This window comes from Dicentrarchus labrax, unplaced genomic scaffold (genome assembly GCF_905237075.1).
Source record: "Dicentrarchus labrax unplaced genomic scaffold, dlabrax2021, whole genome shotgun sequence".
Classification (NCBI taxonomy): Eukaryota; Metazoa; Chordata; class Actinopteri; family Moronidae; genus Dicentrarchus; species Dicentrarchus labrax.
In genome coordinates, this window is record NW_026136704.1 from 5,677,231 (window position 1) to 5,697,696 (window position 20,466).

Consider the following 20,466-nt stretch of genomic DNA (forward strand, 5'->3'; position numbering starts at 1 on the left):
AATCTGTGTGCAATGTTGAAAGACATTGTCTCTGATAATAAACACAACAACAGGTTCATTGACATGATCTTAACAAGATCAATCACATGACCTCTGTGTTGCTTTTATTTCCTCCAGGAAGTGCACTCTGAGGAGATCGACACCGACTCGGCCTACATCCTCTTCTACGAGCAGCAGGGAGTCGACTACTCCCAGTTCCTGCCAAAGATCGACGGCAAGAAGATGGCCGACACCAGTAGCATGGATGAAGACTTTGAGTCCGACTACAAGAAATACTGTGTCCTCCAGTGATGGCACCTCGTCTTCCATCAGCCAGCACTACAACCTGCTGCTCTGAGCAGGAAGCACCAGACGTTCAGATCGTTCTGAAGAATTCTCACAAACTGCTAATGACTAGAGTCAGACTGTGCTCTCTGTCTTGCGTCGCAGCACTTTCTACACTTGATCGCAAACATGGATTAGTGCAAAGGTTTGCCAGGACAACGATGAAGCCCTGGTGAAAAGCACTAAACTGGTGCACTTTGCTGAGCCTAATGAAACAACCCCCCCACCCCCACCCCCCCACCCCTTCATGTGAACAACCCTCGCCATAACACACATGTAACATATACTTGCATACTAACGCATTTCTGAATGTATGCCAGTACGGCCAAGTCATGAAGTGATGTTGCTTTGTTATTGCGCATTTATCACTTGTGATGTCAGAACGAAAAAACAACATTTACACCTGGAGTGGTCATGTGATCTGAGCCTGGATGTCTGACCCGAAGAAGGAAAACACTGAGACCACAGAATGAACTCCAGGTGTAAATGCAAGGCCAATGATTGGATACTGATTGAGTTTTAAATGCCAAGTGTTAATGGAGCCCAACAGTTAAAGAGCCTGTTTGTGTCATATTTGATGCCACGGGTCAACATGATGTTGAAATTTGGTATCTAGTATATCGGATACCGTGACAAAAAAAGGTTGTCAAAAGATTTTATTAGCGATAGTGTCACTAGGGAAAACGTTAGTCATATGCTACCTCATCGCTTCACGCAGTCTGTCAGCCAACTCTACCCTAAAAGTCTGTGTCAGTATTAATAATAATAATTAAAAATGCTTCCTTCCAGTGTAGGAGTCGTGGTACACACATTTCAGGAAACTTCCCCCCCAAAAAATGTTTCCACGCCTTTTGTAGGACACTCACACAGGTCCCGATGTGGACAGGAAATTAGGCATTTTTGCCCAAACTGTGTTTCATCCCACAGCTGCCAAATATCAGTGGTGATTTGTGCAATGTTGGCCTGTGTGTACTCATAACTTCTGGGAAAGCTTCAGTGAGTCTTTGGTTTGTTTAGGACAGGTGCCATGATTTCAACAAAGAGACGCTTAAAGAATAATACAGTATATGTTTTTTTTTTTGTTTTTTTTCCCGCAAATGCGTTGTTTTATAACATTTTATTGTTGTGATTTTTTTTTTTTTGATTTTTATTTTCTGAAGGCAGGTTTCAGGAGCCACTTCAGGTCAGGAATGGATATTTATCTCAAAGCTTGTCCTGTCACCTGCTGCAATTCTCAGCTGTTGTGATTCAAACTCAACTGTTAATACTGATGTTCACACCCTCCCCAATAAGAAACCAGAAAAAGTTGGAACATTAGGGATTACAAAATGATTTTACCTGTCCTTTTAACATTGTTATTTAAAGAGTAACTTAAAAGAGTACTCCACTGATTTAGCATTGCACTTTTATCACACTGTCAGACACACAATGGACAGTCCAACAAAAAAAGGCATCAAATTTGATGCAGCAGAACCAGAGATATTGTCTTTTTTTATTCCACACATTATTCTTCTTCATCAAAACCTGGCGCCTACATTACCCACATTGCAACTTGAATTGAGGACATTAATCTTCACTTCACACATCTCCCTCTGGAGACACACAAGATTTAACCACACCCAGCAGTGATGTCACAGTGTCCTGGAGTACACCTGTACATCATTGCAGCAAGCTGATAGGTGAAACTACTGACAGTCAGCGAAAACCAGATTTTCAGGGGGCATTAAGTTACTCTTTAAAGGTCTATCATAACACATCTTTACGTTACCGTAAATAAAGCGCTGACATGCACCTTGTGGTGAATGTTACGAGGACCCCCTGCTAAATGTCTGCAGAAGCCTCAGTAACACTTGATTTTACAGGTCTTAAAGCTGGATTACCAGGTCCCAGACTCTCAGGCTCCACAGCTAGTTTAACAAATTGCCAATGGGTTTGGTAATATGGACCGTCCTTCAGTTATACCAAATATTAAGGCCCTGTATTATTACGGGGCCTTGTGACTAAATCTGGTTTTAGTGCTTTTAGTATTTCACTTGATATTGTACTTATATGGTGCATATTCCTAAATAAATGAATGTTAGATTAATTAACAATAAACTAACTGCTAAATATAACATTGTATCCCATGGGTTGGGGCCCACAGCTCCATTTAGGCCCTGGGGCCCCCTAGTGGATTAATAGACCCAGCAATGGAAGTAATGTGCAACCACAAAGTCATTAAAGCCATTTCTAGAAAGAATAGTGTAATTCTGTAGCAGTTACAGAGCGAATGGAGCCAGTGTTGGTACGTGTCCAACTAATTAATTCCAGTTACTTGCTAGTGTAATTTGGCAACATGCACACATTTCAAGATGTGTTTCCAATATTAAATTGATAATGCATGAATAATGATCTATTATTTAAGTTAGATTTGGACTGTTTTATAGAAATTTCTCTGTAAATAAACAAATGCTATAAAACTCTACAGTTCAGGCCTGTACTATAAAGTGTTACCAAAGCTTCTGCCCACATAAATAGACCCTCTGATATCAGATGCTTTAAGTCTCTTCTGTTGAGAGCTACAGTATGTGTCTGGACTGTTGTCAGATCTGTAAATCTTCACTACATCACTGGACCCAACATTTAGATCATCATTTGTTTTCCGCGTGCCGAGTCTAAATATTGGTTTCATGTCGATTCTGAATTGTGTTTCTCATTTTATCCGACGGTTTGGCTACTTGATGTGACTGTTGAGGTTAGTTTGAAAAGAACAAACCCGTGTTTTGCTGTGGAGTCCAGCAGCAGAGCTTCGTGTCTGGTGTGTAGCAGCACGCGTGGAGCTCCTCGTGCGCGGGGCTCGGTCTAATCACTGTGAACAGACAGCAGACGGTTCCCCACGATTCCCCCACTCTGTCTTCTACACGACAGGAGATGAATCTCTGTGCTCACCCCCTTTTTAGCTGCTGTATTTATGAGGAGAAGGCGTCATTATGGATGTATTTGTCACTGAATGAAAGTTTATTTTCCTTTGCAGAGTACGTTTGTTGAACAAATGGAAATGTACACGAGTGCTATTTATGTTTGCTTGCTCAGCTCTTTCTTTTCCTCCACCCTCCTGCCATTGCACCGAGTTGTAGACGATGTCCCGTTTGTGTCCGTGTTTGAAACGTCTTGACATGGATCAAAGGGAAAGTTTTCCTAAGGATTTGTCTCTTGAGAACCCACTTTGTAATGTTTGCTTCATGTAAAGGTGCAATAGCTGTCAACTTTCTTTTTTTTTTTTTTTTTTGGCTGTGAATGTCCCTGAAATGACTACTTGTGTGATGCTAAGCTTGCCGCACCTGTAGCTTAAACTGTACAAGAAAAATACCAGTTAAAGTTGGGGTTAATTTCAGCACAATTTTCGTAATCCAGGAACAAAGATTTTCTGCCCAAAAGAACCGAACTTTGGCGCTGAAATTGGGCAAACACAATCCCTTGAACCACAGGGATAATATCGTAAGTCCCTCCCTCTCCCCAGAAGCCCCGCCTACTGCCCCCACCCCCTGAAGAATAGAGTGTTGGCAGGCAGTGCAATCTACTACTGAGCTGTCTGTCGCTGTCTGTAGCCTCTTTTTATTTAAGTTCATTTCTGTCAGATCTGAACCAGAGTTGTTAATTTAAAGAACTTTTTTTTGTAACGTGTTTGTTGAAAGAGAGTGACATTGCACTGACATGAAAACATGTACATAAAAAAAAATGTGTTTTGTAAATAAGCCAATGAAAACTATGTATTTGAATATGAACTGTACAAAATACTGTACTTGTAGTTGTATATGGAGTGATACTGTTGATCTGTAACAAAATACCCAAGCAACAAATTAAATTCTGCAGAGGAAATGACATCACCAGATTGTGTTTTTATTTGTATCCGGAGTAATGCTGATTTTGCTTTTAGTCACACTCGTGGTGTAATGGTAATGGAGGTCGGTCGACTCCACCACTTTGGTCCAGGCTAAAGATATCCACACTGAAGTCACACTTCAACTGATTAGCATCGGTTGCTTCCTTCATCTGCTGCTTGGCTACCAGCTGACTAAAACCTCCAGTCGTATTCAACCTGGTGTACAGCACAGTTGTTACGTTGGAGCTGCTCAGAGCATGATTCAATTGTAATTTGGTCTATTTGAATCCCTGTTGTCTAAATCTAATGACATTCCTAATGACATGCATCAGATGTGCTAGCAAATTATACCCACAACAATTTACCCATAACAGCAACATGTTAACATCCTCATGAGTGTGTTGCCATAGTGACAGCATTTAGCTCAAAGCACTGCTGTGCCTAGACCTGGTACACGGCAGCAGACTCAGGTCTTGTTTAAAATAGTTCCATTCGTCATCTTCCTCCTTTCATGTAAAGTAACATTGTGCTGCAGTGAGGCTGCAGAGGAAAGAGGTAACCACATGCAGGGTCTCTGCAGAAAGTTCCCAGAATCAAACGCTGCAACTGACAGATATTTCTGTCCTATGCAGGGGGCTTTTCCTCTTCACCTCTTATCTAACCTTGACAGACATGTTAGTTGAAATGGACTACCAAGTCCATCCAGTAACTTTTACTGAAGTACTGTACTTCGGTACATTTTGAGGTACTTGTACTTTACTTGATTTATTTTACACCAATTTACACTTTTGAAGAACTGTGGACCAGAGATTTTTTATTTTTTTCACTCGTACGATTATGTGTAGATGTTTAATAAATCAAATTAAATTAAAATTAACTCCACCTGGACCAGCTGCATTAAATGCTGCTTACACATTATTATCCAAATGTAATGATGGTGCAGTAATAAAATATATAAATGTAACACATGGGCACCTCTACAAAAGGAGTACCAGTCAGTCAGTGTTCTTGTTCTACTTGTTATATATTTTAGTAATGAATAATTCTCAATCCACTTTTACTTAATGTATTTTACACAGCCTGCTTTTACTGCTATTTTTACTGAATTTTTACTACATCTGAATACCACAATAATCCTGTCGATACATCAAAATGAGGGTTGAATGTTTTTGAAAAACATCCATTTAAGTTTGTTTCTCTCTTTATTTCTCATAGACATTCAATAAATGTGATTTTTGGGTACGTTTGGTAAAAAATTATTTAGATGAAACCACTCAATTCGATCCATGTTCCTTATTAAACAGTTTAATTTCATCTAAATCTCTAAATCTAAATCTCCAAAAATATAATCAGTGATTGGTGCTCACTTTATTTTATCACTGCCCACTGCAGCTAAGTTTGGACATCTGGGCGAGCTGAGCCTAGTTTAGCATTCAGCGCAGTGACGCTAATGCAGAATAGTGTGTATGAGTGTGATGCAGCTCAAACCACCAGCTGCTTCTGTTCATTTCCTCTTCTTGTGTTGTGGTTGACGCACAATGAGAGCTCCTGCTGGAGACAATACAGACAGGCTGGAGGTTGAGACAACACATGGTTGAGTTCTCTGAGGGTTAGATCAACTCAAAACCGAATAAAGAGCACAGAGCCGCAGGCCGCTTCGACTCAACTCCTCCAGTTGGTTTCTGATCAGTGGAGGATGGACTTTATCAAGCTGTTCATCAGAAAACACAGGTATGGCTGTTTTAATTTGTAATAGAGCATTAAATGTGAATGTATGAGCTTAATGTGGCTCTTCCTGTGTGTTCTTATTATTGTGGGCTTCTGCTTTGACAGAAACAGCCGTAGCTCTGTTCTCACACCAGACTTCTAAAACATTATTATATATCTTCCTCGTGTAAGCAATACATTTAAAGAAAGACCCATATGTTTGATTTGTGATTAAACATTAATGTCAGCCTTTGTTTGGATCACTGATTTCAAATACTACAATATCACCTTACAGACTGAGGTGATATTGTGACTCGTGCTGAGCAGACAACACAATGAGTAGTAACACCACCAAAGGAATGTGTCAAGGTGAGCTATCGGGTTTCACAGGTAAGATTTACATCCAGTCGTCTTGAATACATTATGGAGAGCATGTTGGAGCTGACTGTTTTGATCCTGTTGGCTCTTTCAGGTGAGCCCCTGAACCTGCTTGTCTACATCCTCATTGGGGCCCTCGCATTCACCATCCTGGTGTTCACACTGCTGGGGATCGTGTGTCTCAGAAAGTAAGAGAGGCTGAAATGATTTCACAAGTAATTAACTATACGATCTGTCCTCAGAGTCATTTGATTTGTTAAAGTTGCACTATGTGAGATTTGTGTATAAAATATATATATTTTATATATATATTATCTGAAAACAGTGTAACATATTCAAGACTAAATCCAGGCAGTTGTCTTTGAATTAGTACTTCCAGATATCCTATTACCTGTTTCAGTTATTAGAAAAACTTAGTTTTCACAATAATAGACCTTTATGCAGCAGACCAATGTTGTTATCGAAGGCATCAGCACAGGCGTAATAATAATAAGCCAAATATCTGCAAATGGAATGCAGCCATTATTCCATTATTCATATTTTTTATTTACACTTGTGGTTTTTCTGCGTTGTCAAAATGTCTGCCGTTAAAAGATTTCTGCAAAAATTCACCACAGGCTGACTTAATCTTAGTTGTATGATGAGACTAAGTTGTAGTCCCATAAGGCTACTCACAGAAACAAACGTCACATACAAAAATGATATACTGTAGATGGCTGAATAATAATAAGTCAGACAATTTTACATTTTGGAGTGCTGAGGATGAATTTGGGAGTGTCACTGTCTGACAGTAGAAGCTGCTCGGAAGTCTGTCGATACGGCAGCGGATACTTCTGTATCGCTTGCCAGACAGCAGCAGGGTGAACAGGCTGTGGTTGTGGTGGGTTCTTCCTTTTAGTATCATTTAGGCTCTGTGCAGAATGCCCTCGCTTTTGTGTTTTTGTCCACTCTGGTGGAAAATAAGGTTGCATTCTACTCTATTCACTTTTAGTTTTGTTGTCAAATGAAATTGTCACCACAGAGTTTGGGTTACGGTCTTGGTCTGTGTTTCAGTGATTTGAATCATTAAGTATATTTTTTTCACACTAAATTAGTGTGAAGTTTTCACAAGATCAGGCTCAATGGTACTGCAACCCATCATTCACATTGGCCTAGCAATGTTAGGCATTAGGGATGGCAATATTAAATGTCCACCACTTTAGTCCAAACTGAAATCTTTAACTATTGGAAGGATTGCCATAAAATTTGATATTGACATTCATGACCCAGATGATCATTCTGTCAATCTCCTGGTTTCTCCCTTAGAGCCACCAACAGGTGGAAAGTTTTCAACAATTATTTGCCATGAAAGTTAGTACAGACATTGTTACATCTGCTTCAGCTGCACCTTGAGTTTAGTGCTAATTAGCAAACATATAGATATTATAACATGCTAAATATTAGCATATTAGTTTGCTAATATTAACATTTAGCTCAAAGTACCACTGGGCTAGAGGAACAGATTTTTATGGAGCTGCTAGCAAGTAGGCCTAAACTGTTATTCTTGTTTTATTTTCATTCAGTGTAAGAAATAGATTCCTAAATTTCTTATGAAGTATGTTCTTTAGCCTTTATGTTCAAACATGCAGAAACATTACCCACTCCAGCTTTTATTTTTCATAGATAAACAGACCTTGTTACCTTGCAGCTGCATTAGCAAAATCACAAAATTATGCGAAAATCCTTCCTGCCAGACTGCCAGACGCTTGTGTTGGTTCCAAAACAACGATGGTCCATAGAAGTAGAGGAGTAGATGCTAGCATCAGTTCTATCACATCTGGAGAGTATGTTTTCATTAAAAGAAGAGAAAAGAACGGCACTGAAGGCTTTTCCCGATGGAAAAGAAGTTCTTCTCCCAACTGGCTTCAGTAAGAGTTTGACTACATTATATAGTCTGTTGATCTGACTGGTTGAAGTTCGCCTGTGATAGACACTGATAGACAGATAGTTCATCCAATCACCTGCAGAGTATTTTTTGAAAGCACCAAACAGTTTCAACAACTTCTCAAATGGTTCTGTGTCACAACCCATCCAGCGTGTCAGGTTATCTGCTTCAAGCTTTCACTGGAATCTTTCTCCCTCAGACCTTGTACATGTACATGTAATGTGTTCTACAATTTACTCTGCGTTTTCTTTCAGATATCGCTCTTTGGTCCAGACCATTCGACAACTGGAGGGGAGCAAGTTGTTGCTGGGTGCTCTTCCTCGGCTGGAAGCTCCCATGATGCCCTTGAGGCTGGTCCCAGCAGAGAGGGAGGAGGAGGATCCTCCTTCCCAAGCTCCCTTGCAGCAGAGCAGCACAATCAGGTCCCCCTCCAGGAGGTTGTGGAAAAGCCTGCAGCAGGTACCACTGACACACTGCCGTCACGTGATACAGAGAGAAATACTTCCTGCTGTCAGATATTTGACCCATATTAGGGATGTTTGATTTCCGTCCGCAGTCATTTGAAGCAGCAGAGGAAATCAAACATGCAAGATAGGCCAAACTAAACATTAACTGTACGTGTGACATGTGCTCTATCTGTGTCATCTCACCAGTGTGGATTTAACTGTTAGTGCCGATCATGTCTCTTTTGTGCCAAATAATTGTCACTGCATCCAAAGACAGAACCAAAATCAGATTCAGATTAAAAATCAGAGAACGAGTTTGTAAGTTTGCTCTAGTAGATGGTGGCATGTCCTCTCAGTCTCCTGACCCCTAACCCACTGCTGTTCGGCTCTGCCAAGTCACCTCTAACGGTATTTGTTTAAGGATCCTCGTTTCACCAAGTCAGACCTGAACCTGCTGCAGCTGATCAAAGCGGGGAAGGAGGGCGTCTTCTACCAGGCTAGGATGACCAGAGGGACATGTAAAGGCCACAATATGTTCACCTGCAAGATCAGCAAGGAAGGTACATACTCGTCTAAAGGTTTAGACCAACAAGCAATTCTTTAAGTGAGTGAGGCAGAAATAAGTCAGTTGTTGAGATAAAAGTCATGGGGCAGAGGCAGCAAGCACAATTTATGTGGCTTTCAGTGAAGTGAAGCCTAAGTAAGAGAGGTGCTAACAAATATTGATGCTGGGGATGAGACAACCAAATATCTTCAAGCCATTAACCCGAAGCATCTTTTTATCTTTCTCGGCTCTGATTGGTTGTTTTTGTTTGAGCCTGATGGATTCTTTCTAATGCATTCAGAGCACTAGGAGGAGCCAGAGGGACCTGATTTTTTCACAGATTATCCTACATTAGCCTACATAAGCAAACAAGACCATCAGTGAGAAGCTATTTCTAAATAGTTATTCTTAATGCATGCCACCAGATTTGGTTGATTCCCCGTACATTGAGAGCAACGTAAAACCGGAATCAAATTCCTTGTATGTGTGCACATACCTGGCCAATAAAAAGTGATTATGAAATCAGTAAAACAAGGAAGTTGGAATATTACCGCTTTTGTCCAGAGAGGTCGCCAGAATCAACACAAAATGAGTTCAGCTTCTTTCTTAAACCGGCTGTTATTATGGGTAAAATGAAAATTGTTTTCTTTCTGCAAACAAACAAACTCAGAGAATTACTACCCGATTCTGCAGTTCCCCTCAGTTCTGAGTAACGTTTTAGCATGTTTCAGCTTGTTGTTTTGGTTTTTCCAGCCCACAAATAAGCATCATTTCCAGCAGCAGCAGGCAGCTTTAAGTTTTAAGCAAGAGAAGCTCTTAAACCCCTCTGGACACTACCTGCCCTGTACCCAACAACAGACAAAGTAAGCAGCTCACTGGTGATGGTGGAGAGCATTTAGCTGCTAAAGAAAAAGGGTTTTATTAGGAATTAGTGGAGACCAAAGCAGAGCTAAAAGGAAAGTAAATATTGTACTGTAACTGACAAATTAAATAGGGCTGCTGCTGGTTTACACTGATTAAAACTGATAACCAGGACTAAAGCAGCTGAACTGAAGCACAGCAAACTACAGTTAAGTAGCACAACATTACCCACAGTTGAATGCAGAATGTTTTTAACATTGGTCTGAATTAGAGAATCAAATGACATTAACAACAGCACTGTTTAGGATGTGATACTGCGGTAAGTTAGTGTGAAGGAAAATATGAACCTACAAATGCCCGGCCCACCTCTCCTTCCTCTTCTACACTCAGCCAGAGCTGTGGCTTTTTTTTCCACATGAAAACACTGTTTTTAGATGTGCCCTTCTGGCGAAATTTATTTTGAGCCAAAGGTGAGTTCAGTTTCATTTATGGTGCTTACAGTATTAAAAATGATATTATATTTCAAAAACAGCAAGAACAGCAACAGCAAGAAACAGAACAGTTTTCATGAGGACTATTTCTTTAGTAGAAATCTTAAAACTTAATAAGATACCAAAATAACTGGATACCAACTGAGTTTTCTTGTAGTTTGGCTGAACTGGATCTTCAACTATCTGTTCATGAGTCAAGGTCATAACAACAATTGTATTTAACAGATGACAATGAAGTGTATTTAAAATGTGGATTGAGTTGTTTTACATGTATCAAAATGTGCAAGTGCATATACAGTATATCATTAACAGTAATTAATTACCACCCTTTCATTTTGAAGTGTCTGTCTTTCATATGTGGTGGTGAAAGTCTGATTTTCTGCAGTGTGACCTCAGCGTGAACCGTCATATCAGAACTTTTATACCACTATAGATCATCATGTGGTTCAGTTCAGACCCTGTTCAATCTGGAATCTGATATGGGCTACGTTTAACAAATAATGTGAACAGCCAACAAAAAATCTCAACCTGACCAAACTGTACTGTTTATCCAGAATCAGCAGCACACATGTGCATTATAGTAGTCACAACGGAAAATGCTTGATCTATGGTCTGTCAATCATAGACAACTGAGGGAAATGAGGTCATTACTTTTGACAGGGTGTTGACAGTGTTGGAACCGTTACACGGTATAATTCATAAAATAAACTACTAATTCCACAAATCCTGCACCTTCACATTTCAGATTTCAGTTGAATTGGGGTTGTCTTCGTGGATTCTTTAATCAAGATTTTTTAAAGTTTGGTATCATTTTTCTCTCTTTTTTTTACCTTGAGGTGTCCGATCCAAGCATGTGGACACAGAAGTTTCCATTATGAGGAAACTGGTGCACCACAAGAACATCCTCCAGATACTGGACTGGAACACCACTGAGGGTGAGAGACGTTAATACACACACTGTTATACCTCTGAAAGAATGAAACCATGATCCTGTTCTACAGCGCTCCTGGTTGAGAGATAAGAGTGAAACCTTGTTTATGTACCTTTCTGTAAGACCCCATCCTCTCTCTGTGTATTCACTTGGGCAGAGCCTTACATTCTGATCCTGGAGTATGTGAGCTATGGCACTCTGAGGACCTTCCTGCAGACCAACAGAGTCCACCTGAGTGCAGACCCTGAGCTGCAGAGCCTCCTCACCATCGCCTCTTACCACATTGCTCTGGCCATGCAGCACCTGCGCTCCAAAATGGTAACAATATAACAGGCTGTTATGAAGTACTCAGCTGCAGGTTGATTAATGATGATTTATTAGAGAGATCCATGCTGAGCGGTGGTCTCCCCTGCAGATCCTGCACTGTGACTTGGCTCTGAGGAACGTCATGGTCAATAAGTTTCCCTGGGAGGTGAAATTGGCAGAGTTTGGCCTGGCCCGAGACTTAACACGCATGACCAGCCGCCGCAGCAGCCGCTGGAGAAACCCACGGGTGAGACAGTCTCAACACACACATGCACAGTGACATTGTTGGGATTTTAGTTTTCCCAGGAGTTGTTGTATGATAATAACTATATCCAAATTGTGACTTAATTTGAGTTTTCATATATTTAAAGGGTATATGAAATTCACTTGCCAGTAGATGTTGCACCATAGCACCAGCATCTCAGACCAAAACAATCGGCACTAAGGCCAACCAGACTCCACTGACCACTGACTAAACCATCTTTATTAGCTTTTCCACAGTCTTTCCAATAATCACCAACTTTTCTATTCTACAAACTTACGTTTTAAATGACAATAAAATAACCTTGAATCCTTGAAACGGGCTGCTATGGCTGCCATTTAACGTTAACAGATACGTCCACTAAAGTGATTTTTCTGTGATGTTTTTGCCACTGACAGGTTCAGATTGTTATTCTATGTGTTTGACAACATTATGGAAAGGATCCCTACAGAGATAGACCTTCTGTATAACCAGAAACAGCCGTAATATCACTATCACTCTCCACCAGACTCCATAGACAAAGAGTCATTTTACCTTGCACCTATCATTGTAATTTTGTAACTTCATTCACAGTGGACAGAAACAAAATGAAACTCACTTAAACCATCTATGTTAATGTTTCCACTGTTCCAACAATCACCAACTCTGGTTTGTCAACGTAAATCCTTAACTCAGCCATAGATGAGAAAAACAGCAGTTTCAGTCGTTCTACTCTGTTGGAAATGGAGGGACTAACATGCATGCAACAGACCAGCTCTGTAAACAAACCACAGAGAGGCTGTGATAGCTACAGAGGCAGAGGGAGTGTGACATCTTTCTCTGCTCAGGACACCATGACTTCCCTGTATCTTTACATAGCTAATAGTTGTTGCTGCTATATTAATGTTTTAAATCTCATATATACATACATACATACATACATACATACAAACATACATTTCTGCCAGCCATTAAACTGCAAACAAATCAGCTGAACTGCTTTATGGCTATTTTAAAAACCTTGGATAATTGACCATAGAAAAGTCACATGCTGATTTGTTTTGGCAAAAGAATCTTGTGCCACATTAGAAAACATTTTTGTTACATCTTATTATTCTATCTTATAATTCCACACAGTTAACATTTGGTAATGGTGTGTGACGTTTAAAGTGTAAGTGTTTTCTATGAAGTGCCAGTGTCATGAAACTTACATTTGGCAACCGTATACTGCAGACAGACAGTGCAAGTCCTTTAACTGAAAATGGTTTTAAACAACTTCTGATTGAAAAATGATCTATATTCTGTATTTGTGTGTGTGTGTGTGTGTGTGTGTGTGTGTGTGTGTGTGTGTGTGTGTGTGTGTTGAGGGGGATTTAGCAACATCCTTTGCAACAGGAAATAACAGTTTCAGATTGATTTAGAGAACGACCAGCAATAACAGTGTCATTAAAAACACAAATTCACTCATAATTTCCACCATGAGCTCATTAGTTTATTTATATATACATATATACGTGTATTTATATATATACACACATATATATTTATGTATATATACATACATTTGTATATTTATTTATAGTAATGCTGATGTCTCAAATAGTTTAAAATATTAAACACTTTACTTATTGGTCTGTGGTGTAAGTTTTTATATGTCACATGTAAAATCACATTTTCCATTGTGTGTAACTTGTGCAGCAGCGTGTGCCTCTGCGCTGGTACCCACCTGAGTACTTCAAGAACAACTATTACAGCTTCAAAGGAGACGTGTGGGCATTTGGCATCGTCCTGTGGGAGATGCAGACATTTGGTGAGTTGGCAGCTCAGGTAATGACATATAAACTGAAAACTGGTCAAATTAAGTAAAATAGGGTATTAGTTTATTTGTGAAACTCTGACATATGTTATCATGATGATGTCCACAGTGTGGGGATGCCGGTTTTTACAAAACAATTGAAAGCATGAAATAAAAATATACCATGTAACTAAAGACCTTGAGTAGAAAAACATGTTTTTTTGGTACAAACTGTGAATTAGGTTTGTTTTACTTCTCTGTATGTAACATGTGGCTTAAAAAATATTACATGTTCAGGTACACTGCCATATCCAGACCTGGAGACATCAGAAGCAGTGGTGTACCACATCTGTATTGGTCATAAGAACACAAACCCTGAAGGCTGCAGACCAGAAATGTAAGTGAAAACTGACAATTACCCAAAACATATTCGTCTCATTTATTTTTCAAAATCTACATTTGACAAGCAGCTGTTGAATATCTTGTATATCGTGTTATCTGCAATTGTACACTTTATTGTTTAATGGACTGGATTTTGACAGCTAAAAGGCAGACAGAAAAAGTGTGAGAGGAGAGGGTATGACATGCAACAAAGGTCCTCAGAAGGAACTGACCTGCACTTATGTGGCATGCGCAGTAACCATTCAGCTACCAGGGTGCTCCCATCCTCTATGTGTCCAAGATGTCCAGAAGACATGCTGCAACTTGACACTTGACATGCGTGTGAATGCTGGGCAGCAATGTTGCACATTTTCTTGCATAGCTGGGATTTGACTGGCGATGTTTAATCAACAAGGTGCACGCTGCACAGAAGCTAATGACACAGGACATCATTTTCATCCAAATTTGAAAAAATGCCCATCAGAGCCCACGATAACGTCTTCAAATTGATTATTTTACATATGCACATGGGAAACGCCCACAAGAGCTGCAGTTCTGGAAATGCTCCGACCCAGTCGTCCAGCCATCACAATGTGGCCCTTGTCAAAGTCATTTTTCAACTTTGAGGACACAATGTTCACTTGCTGCCTAATATATCCCACCCACTGACAGGAGCCATGGTAACCAGATAATCAGTGTTATTCACTTCAGTCAGTGCTCACAATGTTATGGCTGATTGGTGTAGTTGATTGTTGAGTCTCATTCCCAGAGTCCCAGAGCGTCTGTATTTGACGCCCTGGGACTGAGATTCAACAATCAGCTATGTTTCTTGACTTTGATTGGTTGTTTTCATTCAGGCCCAGTGGATTCTTGTAAATACCATTAGGAGCACTAGGAGGAGCCAGAGGAACCTGATTGTTTCACACATTATCTGTCTCATTTTCTACTGCCAGGATATAGTGAAATTTTCAGCAAATATGAAAAAAAATTTTATTAAAGTTACTGACTGGAGCTTTAACATAATTAAGAACGGGTATAAACAGTGATACACATAAAAGCAACATGTACACAGTGTTTCAATTTGGTAATATACACAGAAAAGAAAGAAATATTTGAACGCTCAGATTTGACGGCAAACAGCACACACCTGTGTGAGCTGGACAGTTATGTGACAGCAGTAAGTCACGTCCAATCAGCCACCTTCAGTAGTGCAACCAGGAGCACCTGTGGCGACCACAAGCAAAGCTGCCCTGACTGGGGATCGAACCATAAGGCTTTGTCCAGCACTCACACAAAAAGTGTTTCCCACTGTGTTTTATTTCTTTCTATTTGGGTGGAAATACCTTTTGTACCATTCAGAAGATGATGAATCCCTTGAAATGTTTAAACCCCACAGACTTCATGTCATGCAAGATTGCTGGCTGGAGCCGTACACTCTGAGGCCCTCGTTCACAGACATTGTCCGCATGCTGGAGAACGTCATTGAAAACGATGCAGTAAGGAACAGCTTGCTTTACATGATTCATTATTGATATTTTAAAGGTTACGTTATTAAATCATCATCTTTTCCATGCTTTCCTTGTTGTAATTTGTGAGAATCTTAATGTGACCTTCAAGGTCCCAAAAACAGTCTTAGGCTACTTTAGGTTAGCGCGTTAAGGCATATGACTTTACATACTGGATCAGTCATATTATACACTTAGTGGCTGCTTTACTTGCAATGCAATGCAATAACAGCTCTGCCATAAATTCTTACTTTAAAAGTGTAAAATGTTCTGTTTTGGATGACATTGTTTCACCCATATAATGCAGTCCAGAACAACAGCATCATCAACTGTGACCTCAATGCTCAAAAGTATAATCTAATGAACACCTCTGGGACAGTGTAGCAAAAGATGCAAATAACATTATAGGCAACATAAAAGTGGCCTTTATGACAGAACAGTTGGATTACATTAGACTGTACAGGTGTACTTAATAAAGCTGCAACTGAGTTTATGTATTACAACATATTTTTAGAGATGCCAGGAAGTCATTATTCTGTGGTTTTAGTGCAATTTGTTCATTATTTTTAAACTATGCTTGTTCATCTTAAAAGCTCACTGCTGTAATGCTCCTAATAGACACGGGTGGAAAAGCCTGGCCACGCAAGTTTGGTGACTAATTTAACAAATTAATTTAAATGAATTTTTAAACTAAAAACTAATTAATTTAATGATCTGTTACGGCCATGTTTTAAACTGAGGAACAGGCTTAAGTTTAATGAATAAAGACATGTATTTCAAAAAAGATTTAAATATAAAACAATGTATTCATTTCTAATGCCACCTTTAGATATTTCTATTGACTGCTTTACTAATCTGCTTTCCACTATTGATATATGAGATTGTTTGTGATTAAATCAGCAGATATTTCTGCCACCCCTCAAAGTTTCCATGCCACCCTCTGGACACCCCATGAATATTTCTCTAGATCCACCCCTGCAAACAGTGGGGTCGAGGTTTCTGTAGGCAGAACAACTTTATGTTCATTGTTTGGCTATTAAAATGTGGAACCAACCAAACAACTTTTTGTTGGCCAAACATTTATGAATATGTCGTTGTGGTTGAACATCAACTTTTTTGTCCTCTTTTTTGCAGGATTATGTGGATGTTGAGAGTCCGCAGCTTTTGGTGAAAGATGAGGCTGAATATCATGAAGCTAAATGTCTACGAGCAGCCAGCATAACCTTGGATGATCAAAGTCCCATCTAAATAAATATACCAAGACGCCGGATCAAGCAGTATTCTGAAAATGAGTGTAAAGTGTATTTAAAACAATATACAACTTTTTGCGTGACATTTATCTGTACTGGTCTTTCAAATGCTGTTTCCAATACAGCAACCGAAAGATGACGACACAAACAACTCAACAGGGAGAAAAAGTAAATAATAAAAAAATAAGTACATAATAAAAAGTAGCATAATGTTACTTGTATGGTTAAAAATTATGTATTTGTATTTTCTTGTTTGGCAGTGTAAATTAATCATGTTCAGTGTTTCTGATTTTCTTTATTTTTTAAATCAATTTTGATAACTTAATTAAAACACAAATGTTATATATGATGTGCATTATTATAATATATATTGTTAAAAAATAAAAAGCAGCACAAAAGCTCTATACATGTTTGCTTTCTAAAAAAAAATGTCACGTGTTTACTTATTTATTATTAAAGGGCAGGTGAACTGAATACCATTCATATCTTGCAAAATAAACGAAAAAAGAAAAGATCCCATCTAGAGCAAGTGTTTGGTTTGTCCATTCTGGCCTACTGTAGAAACATGGCGGTCAAAATGGCTCCATGACTCCATGGAAGAGGCAGGTCCCTCTGTAGATAAAAACAGCTCATTCTAAGGTAATTTTATTCTTATTTTCAGCTGATTATACACTAATGAAAACATACCTATGAAGATTATATTGTATTTCTGACAATAGTTCCTAAATGTTACACACTGGACCTTTTAAAAGCATTTTTATTACTTTTCTTTTACATTCTAAATCTATTTTTTTATTACTGATTTTCATTGAGTCCATAACTACAGTAAAGTTGACAATATATTCACAGATTCGCACTTCCCGCATCAATAACTCATAATCGGGACATTTTTAAAACACAGCCGATGCTTCTTTCCAACCGTAGTAAAGCACACAACGAGCTACAACCTCATCTTCATCAAAACGAGTCTTCCTCTGCACTGCTCCAATAACACTGATCTCTATGAACACCCGGCTGTGAGACGAGTGCGCAGGGACCGTCAACAATTTTCAATAACGAAAAGAGATATCACAAAAGATGTTCAATAACTGTACTGTCATATATTGTAGCCTCACTAGAATCACTGTACACATCATTCACACCCTCCTGGTGATACTACAACTGTTATTTTCACAATAAAACACTCTTGTATATTTTGGGGGAATTTTTATTGGGATAAATAATCAATAACTCAATAATTATGAACTGCAGTGCCACCAAAATCACTGTACACATCATTTGTACGTTCCTGGTGATGTTTATTTAGTTTATTTATATAGCATATTTAAAACATACAGACTTGACCAACCTGTTGCAGAAATTAAGTGCATGGCAGACTGCAACTAAATGATCACCCCAAGTTGACCTCTTACCGTCCAATCAGGAGCCACTGTCAATTAAGCTCTGCTTGCAGCCATCAGATTTCAGTCTTTACTGCAGAACCTTTTGCCTTTGGATTACTTTGCAATTTTTCTGCCTTGGATAGCTTTGGCAGTTTACCACCACAATCTTTCCTTGGTTATATGTGAGTAATCTTTGATCTTTTTTTTACTATGCCTATATAGATGTTCAGAATTTGAAATTTGAAATTTTAGGTTGTGCGTAATGATTAAATTAAATGTTTGTCAATTTAAGAGCCAAACAAATGTATTATTTTATATATAGCATACTAAAAGAAAGAGACATGAAGTGCTCCAGTCTTTAGCCATGTGTTGAAATATAACTGACATAATTAATTAGGGACGTTGATATAGATATGGATATAGATAAAAGTCTTCATACACCTCAACTTCTACCCCAGGTTTTCAAGCACATGTAAAACATATAATTGATTATCACTGGCATACACATTTTTAATTCAAGGTTTTAGCTTTTCCCTTTTCCCCTTTACCTAGGGTTGGGACTATTTGAAGACAATGGGAAGAGTAAAAAAAGGAAACAGAGGAAAGAGGAAAGACCTATGGGCAGTGGTAGGGGGGAAAAGAAGCTGTGGTCAGAGCAATGACAAGTTTTAACATAACAAACAGAGATACAGCTTATTCTTCCCAGATCTGGTCTGAACTATCTGTACACCTATTTGCTCAAGATATGAAGAAAAATGGTCATTGGCTGTGGGTCATATGGACCAAGAATCGGAATGGAGTGAGGGATCTGATTATGGATCAGGAACTAAATAATGAGGATGAAACACATAATACAGAGGCACTTGAAGACAGTGGGACAGAGGATCTGCCTCTAAATATGACTCAGAATATTAAAGTAGTGTCAGATGAGGAAACAGAAGACAAGGAAGTCCAAAAGGAAGAAAAGAAAATCACATTGTAGAGTGCAGCTCAAGATAATGAAGAAGTTCCACAAGAAGAGACCGATGAGAATGAAGTAGGAGCAAGATAAAAAAAATAAGATTAAAGAAAAGAGCCAAACCTAAACATGTCAAGACCGGAAACAAAAATAAATGGAGAAAGTTGCCAGTGGTGCCTAAGAGATTCACAGTAACTGTGAATATAAAGAAATGGAGAAACTTAGGCAACCATGGACAAGTGTGTTATATAACAGTTTCTGCAAAAAGAATCCTTGTTGTACCCTTTCATTCAAGAGCCAGCACATAAAACCGCTCCACAGCAGGAAAATGAACAGTCCTTATTTAAATATAAGTGCTGTTTGTACATTCCCTTCCTGCAGTGCGAAATACTTTTTTAAAAGGAAAAGGGAGCCAGTGGGAGACAATCAGGTTAAGATAGCTGTGCTACAAAGAGGAACAGTGGCACACCAGACAAATGAGACAAAATTCAGACCAGCACCAAATACACAGAGAGGGAGAATTGCAAGAGCTCTACATAAAGGAGTGAGCCATGTGTTCTACCGTAAACTCCAAAAAACACCAGTTGCTGAACTGATTTCAGGGAACATAACCCAATGTTTGAACAAAAATGTGCTTAAGGTGATTAGTTCAGAGGTTAGAAAATGACAAGAATGCATGATGATGTTTTTTAATGGAGATGTATCTAACCCAAAAGATCATGAAGGAATGTGACTTCCATTTCCACAAGATGGCTGGCTTCATACAGCACTTACAAGTTGACCCCTTTGGTGTACACATGTATACAGAAACTGGAATAAGCATAACAGTGCAACACCTCAGAAGGAAGAGCCCACTGACCCTGTACCTAGATGCTACAGGAAATGTTAAAGAGTACTTTACTACTCTCTTACTCTTCCTGGTGGTGGTCAGAATGTACCTCCCCTCCCAGTCTGTGAAATGCTGACCAACGAACACTCTATACCACCAATTACATTCTGGTTAATGCAGTTCTCAGACAACTGTCCCAGTACACAAAGGTAAGAGTACACCAGGTGGAAACAGACTACAGCTGGGCACTACTCCAAAGTGTTCTTCTGTCATTCAACAAGGAGAGCACTGAAAGCTACTTGGATAGGGCCTTTGCTATTTCTTCAAAAGTAAAGACATGGAAAGAGATCC

General features: G+C 39.1%; 2 protein-coding genes across 7 annotated transcripts in view; both read left to right on the forward strand.

The window, feature by feature from the left end:
• usp32 (ubiquitin specific peptidase 32) overlaps positions 1-4,185 on the forward strand; it is a 63,672-nt gene extending 59,487 nt beyond the window's left edge. For all 5 annotated transcript variants that reach the window (XM_051398065.1, XM_051398070.1, XM_051398066.1 and 2 more), the window contains exon 34: positions 118-4,185. In XM_051398065.1, coding sequence (XP_051254025.1) covers positions 118-291 — 174 coding nt within the window. In that variant the 3' untranslated portion in view covers positions 292-4,185. The remainder of the gene's footprint in view (positions 1-117) is intronic.
• A 1,490-nt stretch (positions 4,186-5,675) lies between these two features.
• si:ch211-167j9.5 (tyrosine kinase receptor Cad96Ca) lies at positions 5,676-17,469 on the forward strand. 2 transcript variants are annotated; one of them, XM_051398836.1, is made up of 12 exons: positions 5,676-5,917; positions 6,189-6,262; positions 6,366-6,459; positions 8,450-8,654; positions 9,063-9,201; positions 11,374-11,472; positions 11,626-11,786; positions 11,884-12,021; positions 13,717-13,825; positions 14,108-14,207; positions 15,588-15,687; positions 16,831-17,469. In XM_051398836.1, exons 2-12 carry the CDS (start codon positions 6,229-6,231, stop codon positions 16,942-16,944), a joined length of 1,293 nt encoding a protein of 430 aa, XP_051254796.1. In that variant the 5' UTR covers positions 5,676-5,917; positions 6,189-6,228; the 3' UTR covers positions 16,945-17,469. The 2 variants fall into 2 exon arrangements, with proteins under 2 accessions (XP_051254796.1, XP_051254795.1); XM_051398835.1 differs by having other exon boundaries at positions 5,679-5,917; positions 13,714-13,825.
• The last annotated feature ends 2,997 nt before the right edge of the window (positions 17,470-20,466 follow it).